General features: G+C 41.0%; 2 protein-coding genes across 3 annotated transcripts in view; one reads left to right on the top strand and one right to left on the bottom strand.

Moving 5' to 3' along the window:
• Window positions 1–7351: 7351 nt before the first annotated feature.
• The window catches only part of ARMC7 (armadillo repeat containing 7), a 12528-nt gene continuing 1794 nt past the window's right edge, over window positions 7352–18085 (top strand). The window contains exons 1-4 of one of the 2 annotated variants that reach the window (XR_006101755.1): window positions 7352–7492; window positions 9425–9519; window positions 9622–9765; window positions 13580–13981. Coding sequence is in view for 1 of the 2 variants with exons in the window: in XM_042447928.1 (XP_042303862.1) it covers window positions 9429–9519; window positions 9622–9765; window positions 13580–13917 (573 nt within the window). In the remaining variant the exon portion in view is untranslated. Of the gene's footprint in view, window positions 7493–9424; window positions 9520–9621; window positions 9766–13579; window positions 15691–18085 lie in introns of those variants that run through there. The other variant, XM_042447928.1, reaches the window with a different exon arrangement.
• Window positions 14544–18085, bottom strand: part of NT5C (5', 3'-nucleotidase, cytosolic) — a 9899-nt gene continuing 6357 nt past the window's right edge. The window contains exons 4-5 of the mRNA XM_042447927.1: window positions 14957–15071; window positions 14544–14862 (exon numbers count right to left, since the gene is read on the bottom strand). Of these exons, the coding sequence (XP_042303861.1) occupies window positions 14714–14862; window positions 14957–15071 (264 nt within the window). The 3' untranslated portion in view covers window positions 14544–14713. The remainder of the gene's footprint in view (window positions 14863–14956; window positions 15072–18085) is intronic.

Genomic DNA, 18085 nt, shown 5'->3' with positions numbered 1-18085 from the left:
CTGGCTTCCCATTGCCCGAAAATAGCATGCCATTGCCCAAATTTGCATGTGTCAGTCTATCCCGCAATAACGTGAAACCACATGATTCTGTTCGGACTGACTTCCCATTGCCCGAATTTGCGTGTAGTGGGTTATCACACAATAACGTTAAACCCCATGATTGCGTTCAGATTGCCATTGGATTATACTTCCAATTTCCCTTGTCTGATAAACTCCTCAGTCTCAAAGGTGCTACAAGATCCTTTTGCATACTGATTCAAATTGATAGTTATATCTTTAGATTCTTTTTTTTACAATGTGTAATATATTAAGACAAATGCACTTAGTAACTTTTGTAAAGTTGAGAAAGTTAAAGAAAATTGGCAGAGTTTTAGGCTTTTTAACTGTAACACACATAAAGGGCTTGTTTATTTCAGGCTTAAAGAATGTATTATGCTTTTTCCTCTTTTAGAATGTATCATTTGAGAAGGGACCAAATCTCTTTCCCCTCCTCCTTCTGAATAAAGAAGCTAAGTAGTAAGGAACATTTTGTTTCAGGTGTTTTTTGTACATGATCACAAACATAAATGATTGCACCTGAGGAAGTAGACCAAGTCTATGAAAGTTTATGCTACAGCCTCTTTTGCACAGTTAGTCACAAAAGTGATACAAAATCCCTTAGCATACTGCTAAATTAAGCCAGGTACTGTATTTTAGAATGTCTATCATTTCTCTATGCATTCCCCCACCCTTTCTTTTTCAGGGTTTTGCCCAGAATTCTCTCACATCTTTTGTCTCTACTGAAATCAGATCACTGATACCAGAGAAGCAAGGGCTCTGGAGGTTTGCATGGTGGCTTGGAGGAGGCATCCAACAACATTAGATCTCCTTTCCCAAGGGTAGACCTTTCACTCTCCCCTCAGATGTAGGATCCAGAACACCCATGGCCCTGACAAAAAAAAATCTGATGTTGAATGAAATAAATGTAATATTTATGAACAGCTGTTATGTTTTTGAATGAAATACTCCTTCTTTGTAAGCTAAGATGCACTAGTTGTTTGCAAATTATTATTCCATTTCCTTTAAGCAGTACCAGACTTTTTGTCCTTTTTCTCTTGCAGTCTTTGTGATGACCAAACCTCCTTACTGTCTCACTTCTACCACATTATTTTTACTTGTACATCTTGCTTTTTCCCTAGCAAGAAACTAGAGTGAAGTAAAAATTATAATAAGAAAATAAATTGTGCTGTTGATACTGGACCTTGCGTTAGAACGGGTCTAGTGCTGGAAGTACAGTTCAGGTTCTTAAAGATCAGGCAAGTCATAAAGATTCCTTTCAATTGATTTAAAGTCATTAGGTTATGAAAGTCAAGTTCTGCTAGATCATAAGCCCTTAAGCAGAACTGGTTTCTTCAGACTTTCTAGGGAGGCAAGCAGGCAGGGAAATTTTAATTACAGTCAAAAGCCAAGTAACCTAAACATAATGAGTTTTATTTTACAACATTGTAACCTGGCAAAGTTGGGGAAACAAATTTCTAAGAAGTCACTCCCTCTCCCCAAGATCTTTCACTGGCATGATAGCTTTTTCAAAACATCTTAAGCAAAGTCCTTCTAGTGGTACTTATCAGCTGGCATGAAGCAAAGATTTTTAGAATAAAAGATTATGACAAATGCAAATATTAAATTATGTTAAGCAACATGCCTGACACACCTGATGACAAATAAGGTATCTTATGAGCCGTTTTGTGCAGAGAAGGCAGGGGGCTTCACCGACACTTAATGTGCCCTTCACTCTGATTCATCTCAACTGCTTGCCCAAAGGGGATCACAAACACCTCTTCATCACTAGATGTGATCTGAAAACAGCACAGAAGAGCTTCTTCTTAACCATTCCCCCATTCTGTCTCTGAGGCATTCTCTGTTGCATTCACCAGCCTTCTCGCAAGCAAGCCCTTGCTCATAGTTAGAATCAAGGCAGACCTTATTCCTGCCTAGAAGATCCTTTGGGTCTTTGGCTTTAGTGGGTGCACTCTAGCTGGGTTTAGCAACAGGATTTAGGTCTGAATTTCCCTAGAGTAGAGGTAAAAATGGTTTGTCCCTTGGGGCTACAAGTGACAGAATTCTTCACAACTGGCCATACTGGATAGGCCATACTTGCAGTCCAACAGCTGTAGGGAGGCCAAACAGTCCCTGCTGGTGCAAGACGATTTTTCTTTTCCACTTGTGGCCCCTGAAATGCTACCTGTGCTGATCAACTGTAGACAACTTTTGCTTTTGTTTACTCTAGGGTCAAATCTAGCAGCACTCATGCCCAGTGCCAGCTGTGGACAAAGCCTGTGCTTATGGTTGGCAGTGTCAGCACTTCCTCCACCAAGCATACATTCATCCAGGTCTTCCCCATACAAGCACACTCCTTTTCTAACACTCACTCCCATTAGGAGCTTGGAGGGATGCAAGGATTAAACCACTCCCCATGCCTCTTTTCCGTTTAGGATGATAATTTATGCATTACCAAGACCATTTGTGCATTACCTCTTTTGAGAAGAAGAAGGCAGCAGAGATTTTTTCCTTCCTATGGTTATCTTTAAAGTAGATGAAGATTAAATACATTAATGTTCTGAAATAACCCTTTAAATAAAGGGCTGTTCTTTGTAACCCGGGCACATGGCCAACCTATCCTCCCTCAGGAAAGAAAGACTTTCCTTTTCCTGGACTGAGAAGAGGATCACTTTAGCCCTTATTCTGTAGTTTCTCTCTGAAGAATGACTAAGAAGCCACAGGGCAGAGAGGTATTTTGCTGTTCTAGCTATGTTTTGTCAAGCATCAATTGCACAAGACAAGCCTTCAGTCTGATCCAATGCACCCGCAAGGTCATTGCTTCCAATGTTACCACCCGTTCCAGGTCAAAGCATGTGCAACAATTTGGAAGAGCAGACATTACCTATTTAAAGGAAATCATATAGTGTATCCCCTTATTTGCTGGCTCTTTCATTGATTTTCAGCTCACTTCACCTTTCATTCATCTATCTTAGCATACAGATTGATGGGAGTGTTCTTCCAGAAGCCTGCAGTGAAGGGAGTGGAAATGGTGCAAGAAGATTGTACTGTTCTTGTACAGCCATTATTTATTTTAATGTATTTTTGCCTATCTGATGTAGTGAACTACTTAGCACTGCAGGAGCACATTCACACAGTAGCCTCAAGCTTCAGTAAGGGGATGGTGGCAGCAGCCGCAAAGAAACATTTCTGCACATTCACACTGATGCCCCCTTCCCAAAACTTGAAGCTGTTGTATGAATGTGCTCTGCTTTTGGAATAAATAAGCAGAAGCAGAAGCAGCTGCAGCAGTTATTGGTACCTCAGGAACATCTTCTGTGTCCTGTGTAAAGCCACCCAGGGGTCCATCTGCTCACTCTCCATCTTCAGCCTGAATGGCTTCCTCCCTTGCTGGGTCACCTGGCTACTGCAAAGTCACAAATAATTGAATCCCTGGAAGTTAAACCCACAAAAGTTGAGGTCTGACTATACTGACATAATTAGCATTTTTTAAAAAATGAATCCCAGTATTTAGAACTATGAAAGGGAGTAGAGTGTACACATAGCCCTTATTAAAGTATTTTATCTAAAGCTTTAAGTAGGTATTACCATTTCCTTGTGTGTTAAAATGTAAAAGGAGGTAAAGAGGGTCACATTAAATAGTTATAAAGCACTGCTTGATCAAAAGGCCTTACAATCAAGCTATCCATTTCCCCATCTTTTTTCCTGTAATCAGTTCACAGGTATTCATTTGTGATAGCAAGGATTCAGAATTTCATAGTTCTGAAACTCAAAACAGTAAAATGCTTATATGTCCGTGATCAATCTTTTCTGAAGACAGAAAAAAATTACACAGCTGTTGTCCAATGATAAAGAAAACAAACACATGCAGCCCTTATTAAAGTATTTTATTTACTCTTTTAAGTAGGTACTATCATTTCCTTGTGTGTTAAAAGGTAAAGGGGGGGAAGAGGTTCACACTAAACAGTTATAAAACAGCTTAAGCCATAGCCTTACAATCAAGCTATCCATTTCCCCATCTTTCCCCCCATTAATAATCAATTTACAAGAATTCATTTGTGATAGCAATTGGGTTTCAAAACAGTCAGATATCCTCCCCATCATAACATCTTTACTAAGGTCTGAAACAACATGCAGGCATTTGACTAACATCTTCAATTGTTGTTTTTTGGTTTGTACCATCTTGCCTGATGTAGAAGCCCATGGAGCTTCGAAAGCTTGCAACAAGTATATTGTGCATTTTGGTTGGCCAATAAAGGTATCACTGATGGATTTTTGTTTGTATTTGTTAAATGCCAACACAGCTACCCCTGAATGTTTTCTAAAAAAAATACATGTACAGGATGCAGAATTACATAATTCTGAAACTCAATGCAATGAGAATGTCTGTCATTCATCTTTTCTGAAAACGTGGAAAAATTACATAACAGCTTTCTGATTATAAAGAAAACACACACTCACATAGCTCTTTCTAGGAAATATGTAGAACAGACAACACTTGTCAACCCATATAGTATTTTGAAAGACACTCCCAAATTCTTATCCTTCAGATCAAATCACTTTGTTCCATGGAACAACTCATTCATTAGGATGTGACTTGCTCGACTGTAGGTGCAGCGAAGGCCAAAACTGCCCAGCTACCTGTGGACAGCCATTCAGTCCAGTCTCAGCCCTTCCTCAGAGTGAAGGCCAGCTAGGATGCGCTTCTCTTCTGTGGCAGCTCAGCCAGTTGTTGCTGGCGCCTCTGCAGCACCTCCTGCCGTTTCTTCTCATAGTACTGATACTCCTGGGAACGAAGCTCCTCTATCTCAGGGAAAAAACTCCGTCTGCAGTAAACAGGCAGGCAAGAGAGTTAAGCTAAGGAAGCCCAGAGCCCTGTTTTGCACTTAAAGGCTCACCAAACAAAACCTCCTCCAAATCCGTTATAGCAATCCCTACCACCATACAAAGTGTATCTGTTGTACAAAACTAGGCTTGAAGCACAACGAAACACTTTGAAATACGAATAATTTGATTAGCCTTTCCAAGTGCAACCAAACTGCATCCACACATTAATGGGGTCTGGCATCGCTTTAACTTCCATGGCTCAAAACTATGGGATTCAGGTATTTGTAGTTTTGTGAGATACTTGGCCTTCTCTGTCAAGAGAGCACTGGTGCCCACAACAAACTACAAATCCCAGGCTTCCATAGGAGGGAGCCATGATAGTTAAAGCGGTGTCAGTCCTGCAGTGTGGCAGCAGTCTGAGTGAGAAAACTACTGCAAAGCGTTTTAAGGAGCAACCTATTTACTGTCACAATTTATTGTTTGTGGACTACAGCTCACTTTTCTGGGTGCACTGAGCATTATGTGGGATTTCAGATGTACCTACAGGGCATAAGGCTGAGAGACTTTAAATGCATAAGTGCTGACCGTAGTGGCTATAACTGCAACTGGACAAACTGCACTGAGGATAGGTATATAATAAATAATAATATGAAGTTGAAGACTTTCATGGCCGGCATCCCTAGTTTTTTTGTGGGTTTTTCAGGCTATGTGGCCATGTTCTAGAACAGCTTGTTCCTGACATTTCTCTAGCATCTGTGGCTGGCATCTTCAGAGAATGCTGACATGGAAGTAAGTGGAATATATATATCCATCCAGGGTCACACAATGTGTGTGTGTAAATACATACATACATATATATATATATATATATATATATATATATATACATACACACAGTATATGTATATATATACACACACACACACACCACTCATTCCCATGCCACCATTCTTTGAAGATGCCAGCCACAGGTGCTGGAGAAACGTCAGGAACAAACTCTTCCAGAACATGGCCCCATAATCCAAAAAACCTCACAACCCCCCCCCCCCCCCCCGAATAATTATGATTATTTATTTCCCACCTCTCCTCAGAGCTTGAGGCAGGACACAACATGTCAAAATACAAAACACAATAAACCCACAGTAAAAATACAATACTATAAAATCAACAATACATGCTCTTAAGAGTTCATATACAGATTAAGCAACGCAACCCTCTGCAGGTTTACCCAAACGTTGGTCCCAGAGAGAGCCAGTGTGGTTTAGTGGTTTGAGTGTTGGACTATGACTCTGGAGACCAAGGTTTGAATCCTGGCTCCACCATGGAACCTATTAGTTGCCCTTGGGCAAGGCACACTCTCTCAGCCTCAGAGGCAAACCCCTCTGAACAAATCTTGCCAAGAAACCCCCGGGATAAGTTCGCCTTAGGGTCACCGTAAGTTGGGAGGGATTGAAGGCACACCACACACACACACACACACAAAAGGTGAAGCTATCTATCATGGGGTTTTCTGGTCAGTTTTCTCCAGAGAGGGTTTGCCTTTGCCAGCCTCTTGTTATAGATTATTGATGATCTTAAACCCAGGATTTCAACTAGAATTCAGCAGGGAGACCAAGGAGTCCATTGGAAAGGAAACACATTGTTCCCAGAGGAAATTCATATTCCAAATTCTGGGGCCTGGAATCCAAAGTGAACAAGGGAAACTACAACCCACACGTTCCTTGGTTACATGGAACTCAGCGCTGACCCCCTGAGTCCTGGAGATCCACTGGAGAGCCCAGCATGCGTCTCTGTCCCGCCTCAATCCCTCTTTCACCTATTATAGGATTTGTTCCTCTGTCCTTAAACGGTTTCTGCACCACTTCCTTTAATTTGGGTTGGAATCTTAAGTTAGGAGCCTTTTCCAGAACAGAACATCTGACAGGGCCCACCGGGAAGGACAGCTCCGCTCTCATTTTGGCACTGGAAGCTTAGCTTCTGAGCAAGTCAAGTTCTGAATGGGAAGCACCCTGCCCTCCTGGGGCTGAGAGGCCAAACCACTGCGCCAGGCGACGTGAAGGCACACGGACACACACACGGGCCCCAGGAGGGTGCGTCTACACTGCACAAATAACGCGGTATGACACCACTTGCAGCACGGTAGCTCCCTCCCGTGGAATGCTGGGATTTGTAGTCTTACAGGGCTTTTAGCCCTTCTCTGCTAAAGACTGCTGGTGCCACGCAGAAACTAAAGGCCGCAGAGCGGAGCCCTGGCAGTTGAAGCGGCGACAACGCGCGTTAATTCTACAGTGCGGATGCACTCCCCTCCCCCGACACCTGTAGACGAAGGCGGTCGCCAGGGCGCACAAAAGGCTCCCGAACAAGAGGGGCTTGGCCAGCCGCTTCCTCGCCGACATGCGCGCCATCTTGGACAAGCGGAAGCCCCTCTTTCCCCCCCCCTTTTGACCCTTAGGGGCTTCCGTAGCCGGCCATCTTGGCGCTGAGGGCAACGAGGCTGGCAATGTTGCCCTCACTAGGGCACTTCCTCCCGCTCCTGAACGTCATTTCCTGCTTCTCACAGGCAGGCAGCACTCCTCCTCTTGGTCTTCTGAGAGCAGTTTGGAGCAGAAGGAGGGACGCCTCCTCCAAGGTAACACTGAGGCTGCATCCACACTGGGGAAAGAACCCGGTTTGGCACCGCTTTAACTCTTTTCTGGCTCAAGGCTAAGGAATTCTGGGAGTTGGAGTTTGTTGTGGGCCCATAGGAGACCCTGGGAATACTTGCTGTGGGCAGTAGTTCCCAGTGATTCTCTATGGGCGAGTTTGCTTTCTCTGTGGACAAGTGCTCCTGGAAATAGCTGTCCTGCAAAGGGTCTGAGGCTGACTGAAAGAGAGAAGCTGGCAGCATAAGCTTTCCTAGCCTTGCAGCTCCTTCCTCAGGTGCTAGGCTTTGGATTGCACCAAGGCTAGGAAAGTCATGCTACCAACCTCTCTCTTCCCATTAGTCTCAAAGGCACTGCAAGATCCCTTTGCGTAGAAATCGCTATTGCTTCCCTTCATGTCATTTCCTGCGTACAGCCAACCTAGACTTGTATGGGCTGTCGCCCTTGCATCCGAGGTGCTGTGGGCTGTAGAGCCACGGATTGTTTTATCCATGGACTTCAGCATCCACAGCTTGAACATACTCAAGGTATATAGCAGTTCCAAAAAGCAAACCTTGATTTTGCCCTTTTACATAAGGGACACCATTTTACTATCCATTGTATTTAATGGGACTTCAGCATCCACAGACTTTGGTATCCCCTGGAACCAAACTCCGTCCGGCGGATGCAAAGGCTCACTGGGCCTCATCACATGGCAGACTGTACTTCAGAGGAAAGGACTGTCAGAAACAACTCCTGAGTATCCCTTGCCTGCAAAAACCCTGTGAAAGCCATAGGGTTGCCATAAGTCAATAGATAAGACTGGGGAAACTTTTAGGTGCTGTATACAACTTGTAAATTGTACTGTAGTTCAAATGCAAGGTTTATCTTGGTTGGAGGCAGAAACCTCAGAGAGTGAAGTCCCAGTCCTTTAGCTCCCTCTTGTTATAGGTTCCCCTGTTCCCCTTTTTCCAGACATGGCAGCGGAAGGACATCCTGAGACTTCTTAAGAAAGAGGCAGACAGGCTCATAAAAGACAGAGTTAGCTTGGATCTCAATTGAAGTCACTGTGCTGCTGCTGCTAATGGATTTGAAATGTTATGGACCCTTCTTCCCCGTCCCACAAGACTGAGAAGGGGAGCAGCCTCTGCCTGCGTTGATATCCCTCTCACCATCTTAATGTAGGCCTGCAGTTCGAACACCATCACTTTTCTTCTCTTTTGTCTGATGAGAAGCCATTGGTGTTTTGAAAGCATGCAGGACGTATTTTGTGCTTTAATTGTCCTACTAAAGGTATATCACTATTTTGTGGATTTTGTTCTGTTTTGAAAATATCCCGTCTCTCATAAAACAACAGCAGTGTCCTATTCAGTGAAATGGACTTACAGGAGATTCAAGAGTAATAAAAGAAAAGTTCTTCATGTAATCTGCATCTCTAGAATGCACTGCCACAATACAGTACATAGAAAATGCCACTAGGTTAGTAGGCATTTAAAACTATTGGAGACATTTAACTAGAACCTACATTTTCAGAGGCAGCACATACCTGCATTTTAAATGTTAGGAAAAGCCCGTCACCTTCATTCTTGGCTTGTGAGGGATCTGGGTGGACAATATTGGAAACGAATGTCAGGCTAAATGGCCTAAATAATCCTTTAATAAATTACTTACTGCTTTGGTGAATAATCTATGTTTAAACCCCAAGGAAAATGAATAGAAAATATAAAATGTGTTATGATGACACTTTTCTATGATTTCATCATATATCTTATTTTGTAATTGCTAAGTTTTGTTGATCATTTAAAAAAATACTGAAGGGTAGCTAGTAACATTTTTAAATTAAGAACCAAAGTTTAATTAATTAATTAATTTTGTGCACCTTTTGTAGTTGTCTATAATTCAGAATATTTTTTCAAATGAAATATTGCCTTCTCATCTAGTGCTATGTCTGAAAACCAGAAGGACCTGATGGGGCTAGATCGACTTGAATATCTGCAAGCTTTAGTCACAGAGTTCCAAGTTACAGAGAGTTCTGGTGAGCAGAACCTATTTGTCCCTACTACTTTACTTGCGGTTTTCTATGTGCTTTGTCCCTCTCAGTGGGTGATTTCTTAAGAAGTGTTTTATTATATTGCAGAAGCCAAGGAGCAGGTGCTTGCCAATCTAGCTAACTTTGCTTTTGACCCCAAGAATTATGAATATCTCCGGCGACTGAAGGTCTTGGACCTCTTCCTGGACTTGCTTACTGAGGACAGTGAAACACTTGTGGAATTTGCACTTGGTAAAGCTTGGATTTAAACAAATGCTTGCTGTACATTAAGCACAGTTTGTGAACATTCCTGGGCCACAGGAGACTGTAGGTTCTACCCTTGGAATCAGATTCCCACATCAGTTTAACAACAGCCTGGGGTGTCATAAAGCTGGTCAGGGTTCAGAAAGGTTAAGTACTTCCACTTATAGTAATCCTTATCTGTCTAGAAAAAGCTTCAGTACTGATATAATGCAATAGTTAAAGATTGTAGACTGTGAAGTCCTCCTTATAGATCTTTTGCTATAAACACACTAAGTAGTCAAAGGGAAACCCTCACTCCCAGCCTCAGATTCCCCACCACCACTTTATGAAAGGTGGTTATGTTTTGTACGTATAAAAGTTACTGAAATAATGTGTGAAACACTTTGAATCCAAAAGTATTGAACTGTATAAAGTAGCATCATGATTAAAGTCTGCATCCTTGACTAGGGCAGGGTAGCTTCACAATTTTAGGAAAATATAATCAGAGTGCTTAAAACTTATTTTAAGAGAGGTGCAGGCACTACAGTATGCTGTATGCATATGTGCCTTCAAGTCACCTGTGAATTTATGGTAGCGCTGTAAATTTCATTGCGTTTTCTTAGGCAAATAATAATCAGAGGTGGTTTTATTAGAAGAGCCTCCAGGAATAAACATAATGACCCACAAGATTTGGAAATAATTGGGCTTAAAAAAACAACTCTGAGCTCCTTGGTGACATCTTATGAATTAATCTAGCATCTAACCTAGAATAGTTTAGCAAATGGCTAATTTTATTTCCAGAAGCTGTGACAAGCATGATTGGTCTCTGTAGCTTTCCAGGGTCCAGCATCTTGGGAAATGCCTCCTTTAGCTGAAGTATGAAGAGGCTGAAGGAGCAGATAGGATGCTGCAGCATTCTAGCAGAACAGGGATGGCAGATATATTTTTTTTTAAAAAAAAAAGAAGACTAAAGAACAATTGAAAGTTAGAAGTAACACAGACAAGACCAGGACACAACCAAAGATAGTAACCTGTTCATTCTTGAATGAAGAACTCCTACATTTACAGTGATGCAGTGTCTTGTAGTGGTGCAGTGCCTTCAGACTAGCATGAATGCTTTGGGGTGAGGAGAAGAAGGATTTTTAAGGAGGAAAACAAAGGCAATTAGTGAGAAATGTCCTATGTTCCTTTTTTAAGATAACATCTGGCCTTAAGAAATGGATTATATGAAAAAGCTATAATTTGATAACGGAAAATCAACTACATGTGAATTTGCATTACACTATATTTTTCATAAAAAGGAACAATGGCAAAGTGTCAGAATCATTAAAGTAGTACTATCACTCAATGGAAACAATAAACTTTGTAAGACAGGAGCTCATACAATTCCAAGCCTGGAACTCTCTGTGTCTCTTCCTTGCTCTTCCTTTCACCACTTTGCCCTTTGCCAAATGATTCCAAATTCATATGAAGCTCATACAGCAAGTAAGAATGTATTTTTGAAAATGTGTGCAATATTTATAAATCATTGTGATTATAGAACTAGATTTCCAATAGAAATTCATAACCTGGAAAATCAACTTCCTGTGCTGTCTGATGTCTGCTGCCCACATACTTTTGCACAGATTTAATAATAAAGGAGAATGCACTGCCACATTTGTATGATCTCTTGGCAAGTCAATTATTTGTTTTATCCAGCCAGTGAGAATTTTCCCACTCCGCTATTCTTGCACATTTTTGATCAGGCAAAGAACTATGAGATAATTTTATTCAGCAGTTGGCAGAATCAGATAATTTCAGGCTTTTTTGTTGGCTATATCTGCACTATGCTAAACTGCAATTTATTTATTAAATTCATAAATCTCATCTGCCACCTATCAGGTACCTGGGTTGATGTACGATAAAATATCAAAGTAAGAAACACAGGTGCAAGCAAAACATGCAACATAATAAAATTTGAGTGCAGAATTTAAAAAAAATTAAAGAGCTATATAAAACAGCATTACAAAGGTAAAAAGAATGATAAAACAGAAGTAATAGAACCTAATTTCACCTCTTCCCGAAGGGAATTCTCAGCTGGCACTGAGGTCTTAAGAACAGATCTATTTAGCCTTTCTGGATAATGGGACATATAACACATCCTCCAATGGTGATTATAAATTATGAGCAGGTTCTTATGAATGGAGGTAGTTGATCCTTCAGATATCCATTCTGGTTGGTAGGACAAAACCAGCACCGTGCATTATACAGTGGGCACACTATACGCGGCTTCCAACTTACGCAAAAGCCGTGCGCCAGTCAGAGTAATGGTGTGCATGCCTGTGGTGCACACGCTGCCACGAGCATGCACCCCATTGTTTTTAAAGGGGCTTGAGTATATGTGGATTTTCCCTTACAGATCCCCTGTATAAGGGGAGGGCCCACTGTACATTCAAAATAAACTGAAAGCCAGTTAAGTTTATCCAGAGCTAGTGTAATATCTTCAGCACATACCCCTGACAAAAGTAGTAATTCAATTCCCTGTACTTTCCAAACCCTTTTCTGTCAAACTTGTTACAGCAGGTGATTAAAGTGTATGAAATGTTTGTCTTGAACCGCCTGAAGTCCAGTGTTGGACCTCCAACATTAAGCCTGATAGTTTTAGGTATTGAGTCTGAATCCAGTTCCCACTGCCTCCCAAGAGTGTAAACTCAGTAGCAGCAGTTTCTAAGGAAACACAGAATGCAGATAAATTTAGCAGCCACTTCTGGCTACGTTTTGTACTTTGATGATACAGAAGGAATACACTGGCTACAAGTGGAGGAGGGGGACTAAAGAACCCAATTGCCTCAATGACTTGGATGGAAGAATAGAGGGCATGCTTATCAAATTTGCAGATGACACCAAATTAGGAGGAATAGCTAAAACCTCAAAGGAGAGGATCAGAATTCAAAATACCTTAATAGAGTAGAAAGCTGGGTCAAAACTAACAAAATGAATTGCAACAGGGAGAAAAGTAAGATATTTCACTTAGGCAGAAAAAACAAAATGCATAGATATAGGATGGGGGACACCTGGCTTAACAAGACTACATATAAAAGAGATCTAGGAGTCCTAGTAGACCACAAGTTGAACATGAGTCAACAGTATGATGCAGCAGCTGAAAAGGGTAATGGAATTATAGGCTGCATCAGTAGAAGAATAGTGTCTAGAGGGAAGTAATAGTGCCACTCTATTCTGCTTTGGTCAGGCCTCACCTGGAATACTGTGTCCAGTTCTGGGCAACACAATTCAAAAAAGATGTTGAGAAACTGGAATGAGTCCAGAGGAGGGCCACCAAAATGGTGAAGGGCCTGGAAACCATGCCCTATGAGGAGAGTCTTAAGGAGCTGGGGATGTTTAGCCTATAGAGGAGAAGGTTAAGAGATGATATGATAGCCCTGTTTATGTATTTGAAGGGATGTCATATTGAAGAGGGAGCAAACTTATTTTCTGCTGCTCCAGAGAATAGGACCCATAACAATGGATGCAAGCTACAGGAAAAGAGATTCCACCTCAACATTAGGAGGAACTTCCTGACAGTAAGTGCTGTTTGACAGTGGAACACTCTTCCTCGGAGTGTAGTGGAGTCTCGTCCCTTGGAGGTCTTTAAACAAGCTGGATTGCTCTGTCAGGTGTGCTTTGATTGTGAGTTCCTGCATGACAGGTGGTTGGACTGGATGGCCCTTACACTCTTTTCCAACTCTATGATTCTTTGAACCCTGCTTCAGTTATAGAGAAGATGGTGTTAAAAGAGAAAGCCGCTAATTATCCTGACTATCTCATTATTTTCCTGACATTCTAGGTGGCCTTTGTAACCTCTGCCTGGACAAAATCAACAAAGACTATATCTTGGAGGCAGGTGGGGTCTCTGCTGTGGTCAGCTGCCTGTCCAGTTCCAATGAGGAGACTGTGTTGTCCGCTGTTACTACCCTAATGTACTTGACCACACCCCAGTCTTGCCAAGAGATCACTGCTCTCCCCGTGGTAGAGTGCATGCTGCGGTTCTCCCTCTCAGCCAGCAGAAGGCTCCGAAACCTGGCAACTATCTTTCTGGAAGATTATTGCACCCCTGTTCAGGTAGAGGAGGCCAGGAACCTGACCAAACACACAGCTTTAGGGATTCCACTACCAAAGGAGTGATTCAGAATGCAGCCTGTCAGAAGGATTTTTCTTAAAGAAGCAGCAGCAGCAGCACATCTTTCTTGTAAGGTGATAAGTGACTGTTAGGGAATTTTGAATTAATTGTGCACATTTGAATTGCTTGCCATCTTAGGGCCTCCTTAAATATTCTGATGTTATGTTGATTTGAAGAATTTAATGTGAAATGTATGCAAGTCAATCATTATTACAATGGTTGTGTAGCTGAAAAGAAGCAAGGCCAACATGGCATAATGGTTTGAGTGTCGGACTGCAACTCTGGAGAACAGGGTTCAATTCCCCCCTCATCCGTGAAACCCACAGGGTGACCTTAGGCAAGTCACACTCTCTCAGCCACAGAGGAAAGTAAAGGCAAACTTCCTCTGAACCAATCTTAGCAATAAAAGCCCATGATACGTTCACCTCAGAGCCTCCATAAGTTGGAAATTACTTGAAGGCACAAAAGAACAACATGGTTCCTTTAACTAGATCCAATTTTTTATCAATTATCAGAGTAAAGAGAAGGCTTCAGGTGATTAAACCCTAAAGAAATATACAAAACTCTTATTGATGTGGAACTACTGATTTTTGCAGTTCTGTGTATCTATATAGATTGTATAAACTCCACATAGAGATTTAAATGTTTAATAACTTGAAAAATTCAAAGCACAATCAAGATGAGATACAATTTTGATGCAAACAAGAGGAAGATGGGACATCTTTTCCCATCTCAGTTGGCCAACTGAGTATGTTTCCTTTTTTCCAGTTTCATTGTCAGCTGAATAGTGAGAATGTCTTTTTATTTCACTTTGGATCTTTTGCTTTCCAGTATTGCCCTCCAATCATCCGTCCAAGACTCCAGTCTCTTTCGTGGGGGCTCCAGCTTTAGATGCTTGTTATGACAGCAAGAGAACAAGATGTGCTCCCAGCTTGGATTAGGTTCCACCCCTGAGGTGAATCAGAATAGGACGTTGTGAGAGCAATCATTACATCACCAGTGGCAAAGCACATGAATATGAAAGCTGTATGTCAACATGCATACCTCTAATGGTATCCTTGTCATCAAAAAGCAGATCAGCTGACACAATTGTCTTATCTCTGGTCAAAATTAGTCGTTCCACAAATTTTGGACCCAAGTGCTTTTCAACCCATTGGTACTGTCAGTTGAAGAGAGAACAATATTAAAAGGATTTTAAGTGAGAGCTTTCAAAAAGCTGTCTCCAGTATAGGGTATCTGACTAGACACAGTCTGAGCTGCCCTTAACTGGTGATATAATTCATTTGAAATACAGTCTGCAAAGACATTTGCTCATTTTGCAAATTACCAAGGCTGCAATCTTTTGTGCACAGACTTGGGCATGAACTTCATTGAAGGCTAACTTAATGTGTGTTTTTTTAAAAAAAATCTTAAAGAAAAGTATTTGTGTTTGCTTTAGAAGAATGTTTACATCTGTTGTACCTTACCTTGGAAGCCTAAGAAGCTGGGAGGCAATAATACTACTATGATCCTACTATTAGGATTGTTAACCTTTTCTGTTATATACAGGATTCACAGCATAATCCTATACACATGTACTCACTGGTGTGAATGGGGCTTACTTCCTAATGATTTATTTTTAGGGTTGTGATGTCAATCGTATACATGATAGAATAAATGAACACATTCCTTTATATTCATTTCTAACCTTTACAGAATTGTGGCACCTACCACTTATAATGCCTTGGCTTATTTATTCCATTGTCTGATTAAAGGCTTTTCCTACTATTTACCTCTAATTATGCCTAAAATTCCTGCATTGTTACGAGAAGTTATCATTTCTGTTGTGATTTGGTGGGATAGAAATCTTGATAATCAGTACTACAAATTGTGGAAAGAGCCGTCTATTATCCTATCTGTATCAATTAGATGATGATGATGATGATGATGATGAGTATTATTATTATTATTATTATTATTATTATTAACCTTTATTTATAAAGTGTTGTAAATTTACACAGGGCTGTACATACAATCTTTTTAATTGGACGGTTCCCTGCCCTCAGGCTTACAATCTAAAAAGACACGACAGAAAGGGAGTGGTAGTGGGGAAGGGGCCTCTCTAGTAGGATAATACATATAAAATACATAACAATACAGGAAATGATTCAATAAAACAGACAACAAAAGAACAACAAAAAGCAAATGACAATTATGCAATGCCTGGGAACGCTTCTCTGAACAGGATGGTCTTCAGCTCCGTTTTGAAGCTATATCCCTTATCTGAAAACACTCCAAAATTCAAAACTTTTAAGTACTAACATGATATTTCAAGGCTTCAATTTTGGAATATGTTTGCTTTTGGAATAGACATGAAGCATAGTATGTATATGCGACGCTCTAGAGACGCAGCTGGGGAGAGATGCAAGGATCTGTGAAATAGTGGGAGGCGTGGATGATGCTTAAGTTTGCACAATTTCACAGATCCTTGTACCTCTCCAGCTTTGCAAATACAGTATGGTCCATGCTGTTGTTATTGTTAATCACCCTCAAGTCAATCCCAACTCATGGTGACCCTGTGAGTGAGACATCTCCAAGACTCCCTATCTTCCACTGCTCTGCTTAGGTCCTGTAAATTCATGCCCGTGAGTTCCTTAATAGAGTCCATCCATCTATCATGCAGTCTTCCTCTCTTTCTACATCCCTCTACCTTTCCTAGCATAATTGGCTTTTTCATTGAGTTATTCCTTCTCATGGTGTGACCAAAGTATGACAGCCTTGAACTTTATCATCCTGGCTTCCAGGGACATTTCAGATTTGATCTGTTCTAGAATCCATTTGTTTGTCTTTTTCACAGTCGGTGGTATTCTCAGCACTCTTCTCTAGCACAACATTTCAAATGAATTGATTTTCCTCCTCTAATCTTTCCTCACTGTCCAGCTCTTGCAACCATACATGGCAACAGGGGAAACAGATGCATACATAACCAGTATTCCACAATCTGAAAAGAAAATCCCAACTCTGAAATGCTTCTGGTCCCACTCATTTTGGATAAGGGATAGCTCAACCTGTACTAATGTAGGGGACAATTTCCTTAATTTTAAAAAGTGTACTACAATATAGAGTAGGCTATGATATGCATGCCAGAAAGATCTTTTAATACTGTGTGCTATGTTTTAAAACTATGTTCTAAAACTCTTTACCTCTAATTGCTTTAATTTAAAACCATGTTTTAAAGCATGCATTCAGCATTTTTTTAAAAATAAGTTTGTTTATAAAACTTTTGTATAAAATAAATTTTAGATTATACTTTGTTTTAATTTGTTATAAGCTACCTTGGGTGGGAGAAAGATGGAATATAAATATAAACCAAGAGCCTGCATTGAACACATAGCTATGATGTCATGGCTCTTCTCCATCTCCTGATACCCCCTTCCACCAGACAGCAGCAGTGCAACAAGTTGCAACAGGACTCATAGCTTCATTGTTCACTGGTAGGAGGATGCTAGACATGGCATCCTTCAGCACCCTGCTCCCCAGTGACATAGAACACTGTCCCTCATTACAGATGCCTGGATTTTAAGGGTTTTTTTTGGGGGGGGGAGGTACTGGTAGTTGCGGCAATGGGTCCACAATTGTAAATGTGACTACCACAACAATTGCAAGGACATAAGTCTAGCTTACAACCTTATAACTGCCTAACAGGTTACCAGATGAAATAAATAAATGCCTGAAGGATGTGTGGATGATTCATAGCTATAGAACTGGGCAGATATCTCTTTTTAAAATATTGGGCAGAGTGGCCCAATATTTTGAGATACCACTTTAATATTAGACAGGTCTAGCCTGTCTACTCTTTCTACTCTTACAGCCTTTAAGAAGGCTCTTAAGATGGATCTCTTCCGGCAGGCCTTCCCTACCTAGTTCCTCTCCCCATTTAGTGTGACTTACGTCACTCTGTCCACCAATTCTTCTCTTAAATTAATGAGAAGAATTAAATTAAAATTAATGAAATTATATTCTTGCCTCAAGAAGAAGAGCCCTCCCTCTATCCCAACTGTCATCATCAGACCTGGGAGGGAGTGAAAAAGACAGGCCCGATTTCCATCAGGCCTAACTGTGAATTTACTGGAACTAATGTCGCTCTCTTTTATTTTATTGTATTTTATTTATTTATTTTTAATTTTATTTTAT

Source organism: Sceloporus undulatus, chromosome 2 (genome assembly GCF_019175285.1).
Source record: "Sceloporus undulatus isolate JIND9_A2432 ecotype Alabama chromosome 2, SceUnd_v1.1, whole genome shotgun sequence".
In the NCBI taxonomy this organism is placed as follows: domain Eukaryota; kingdom Metazoa; phylum Chordata; class Lepidosauria; order Squamata; family Phrynosomatidae; genus Sceloporus; species Sceloporus undulatus.
This window is presented reverse-complemented; position numbering and strand designations above follow the sequence as displayed.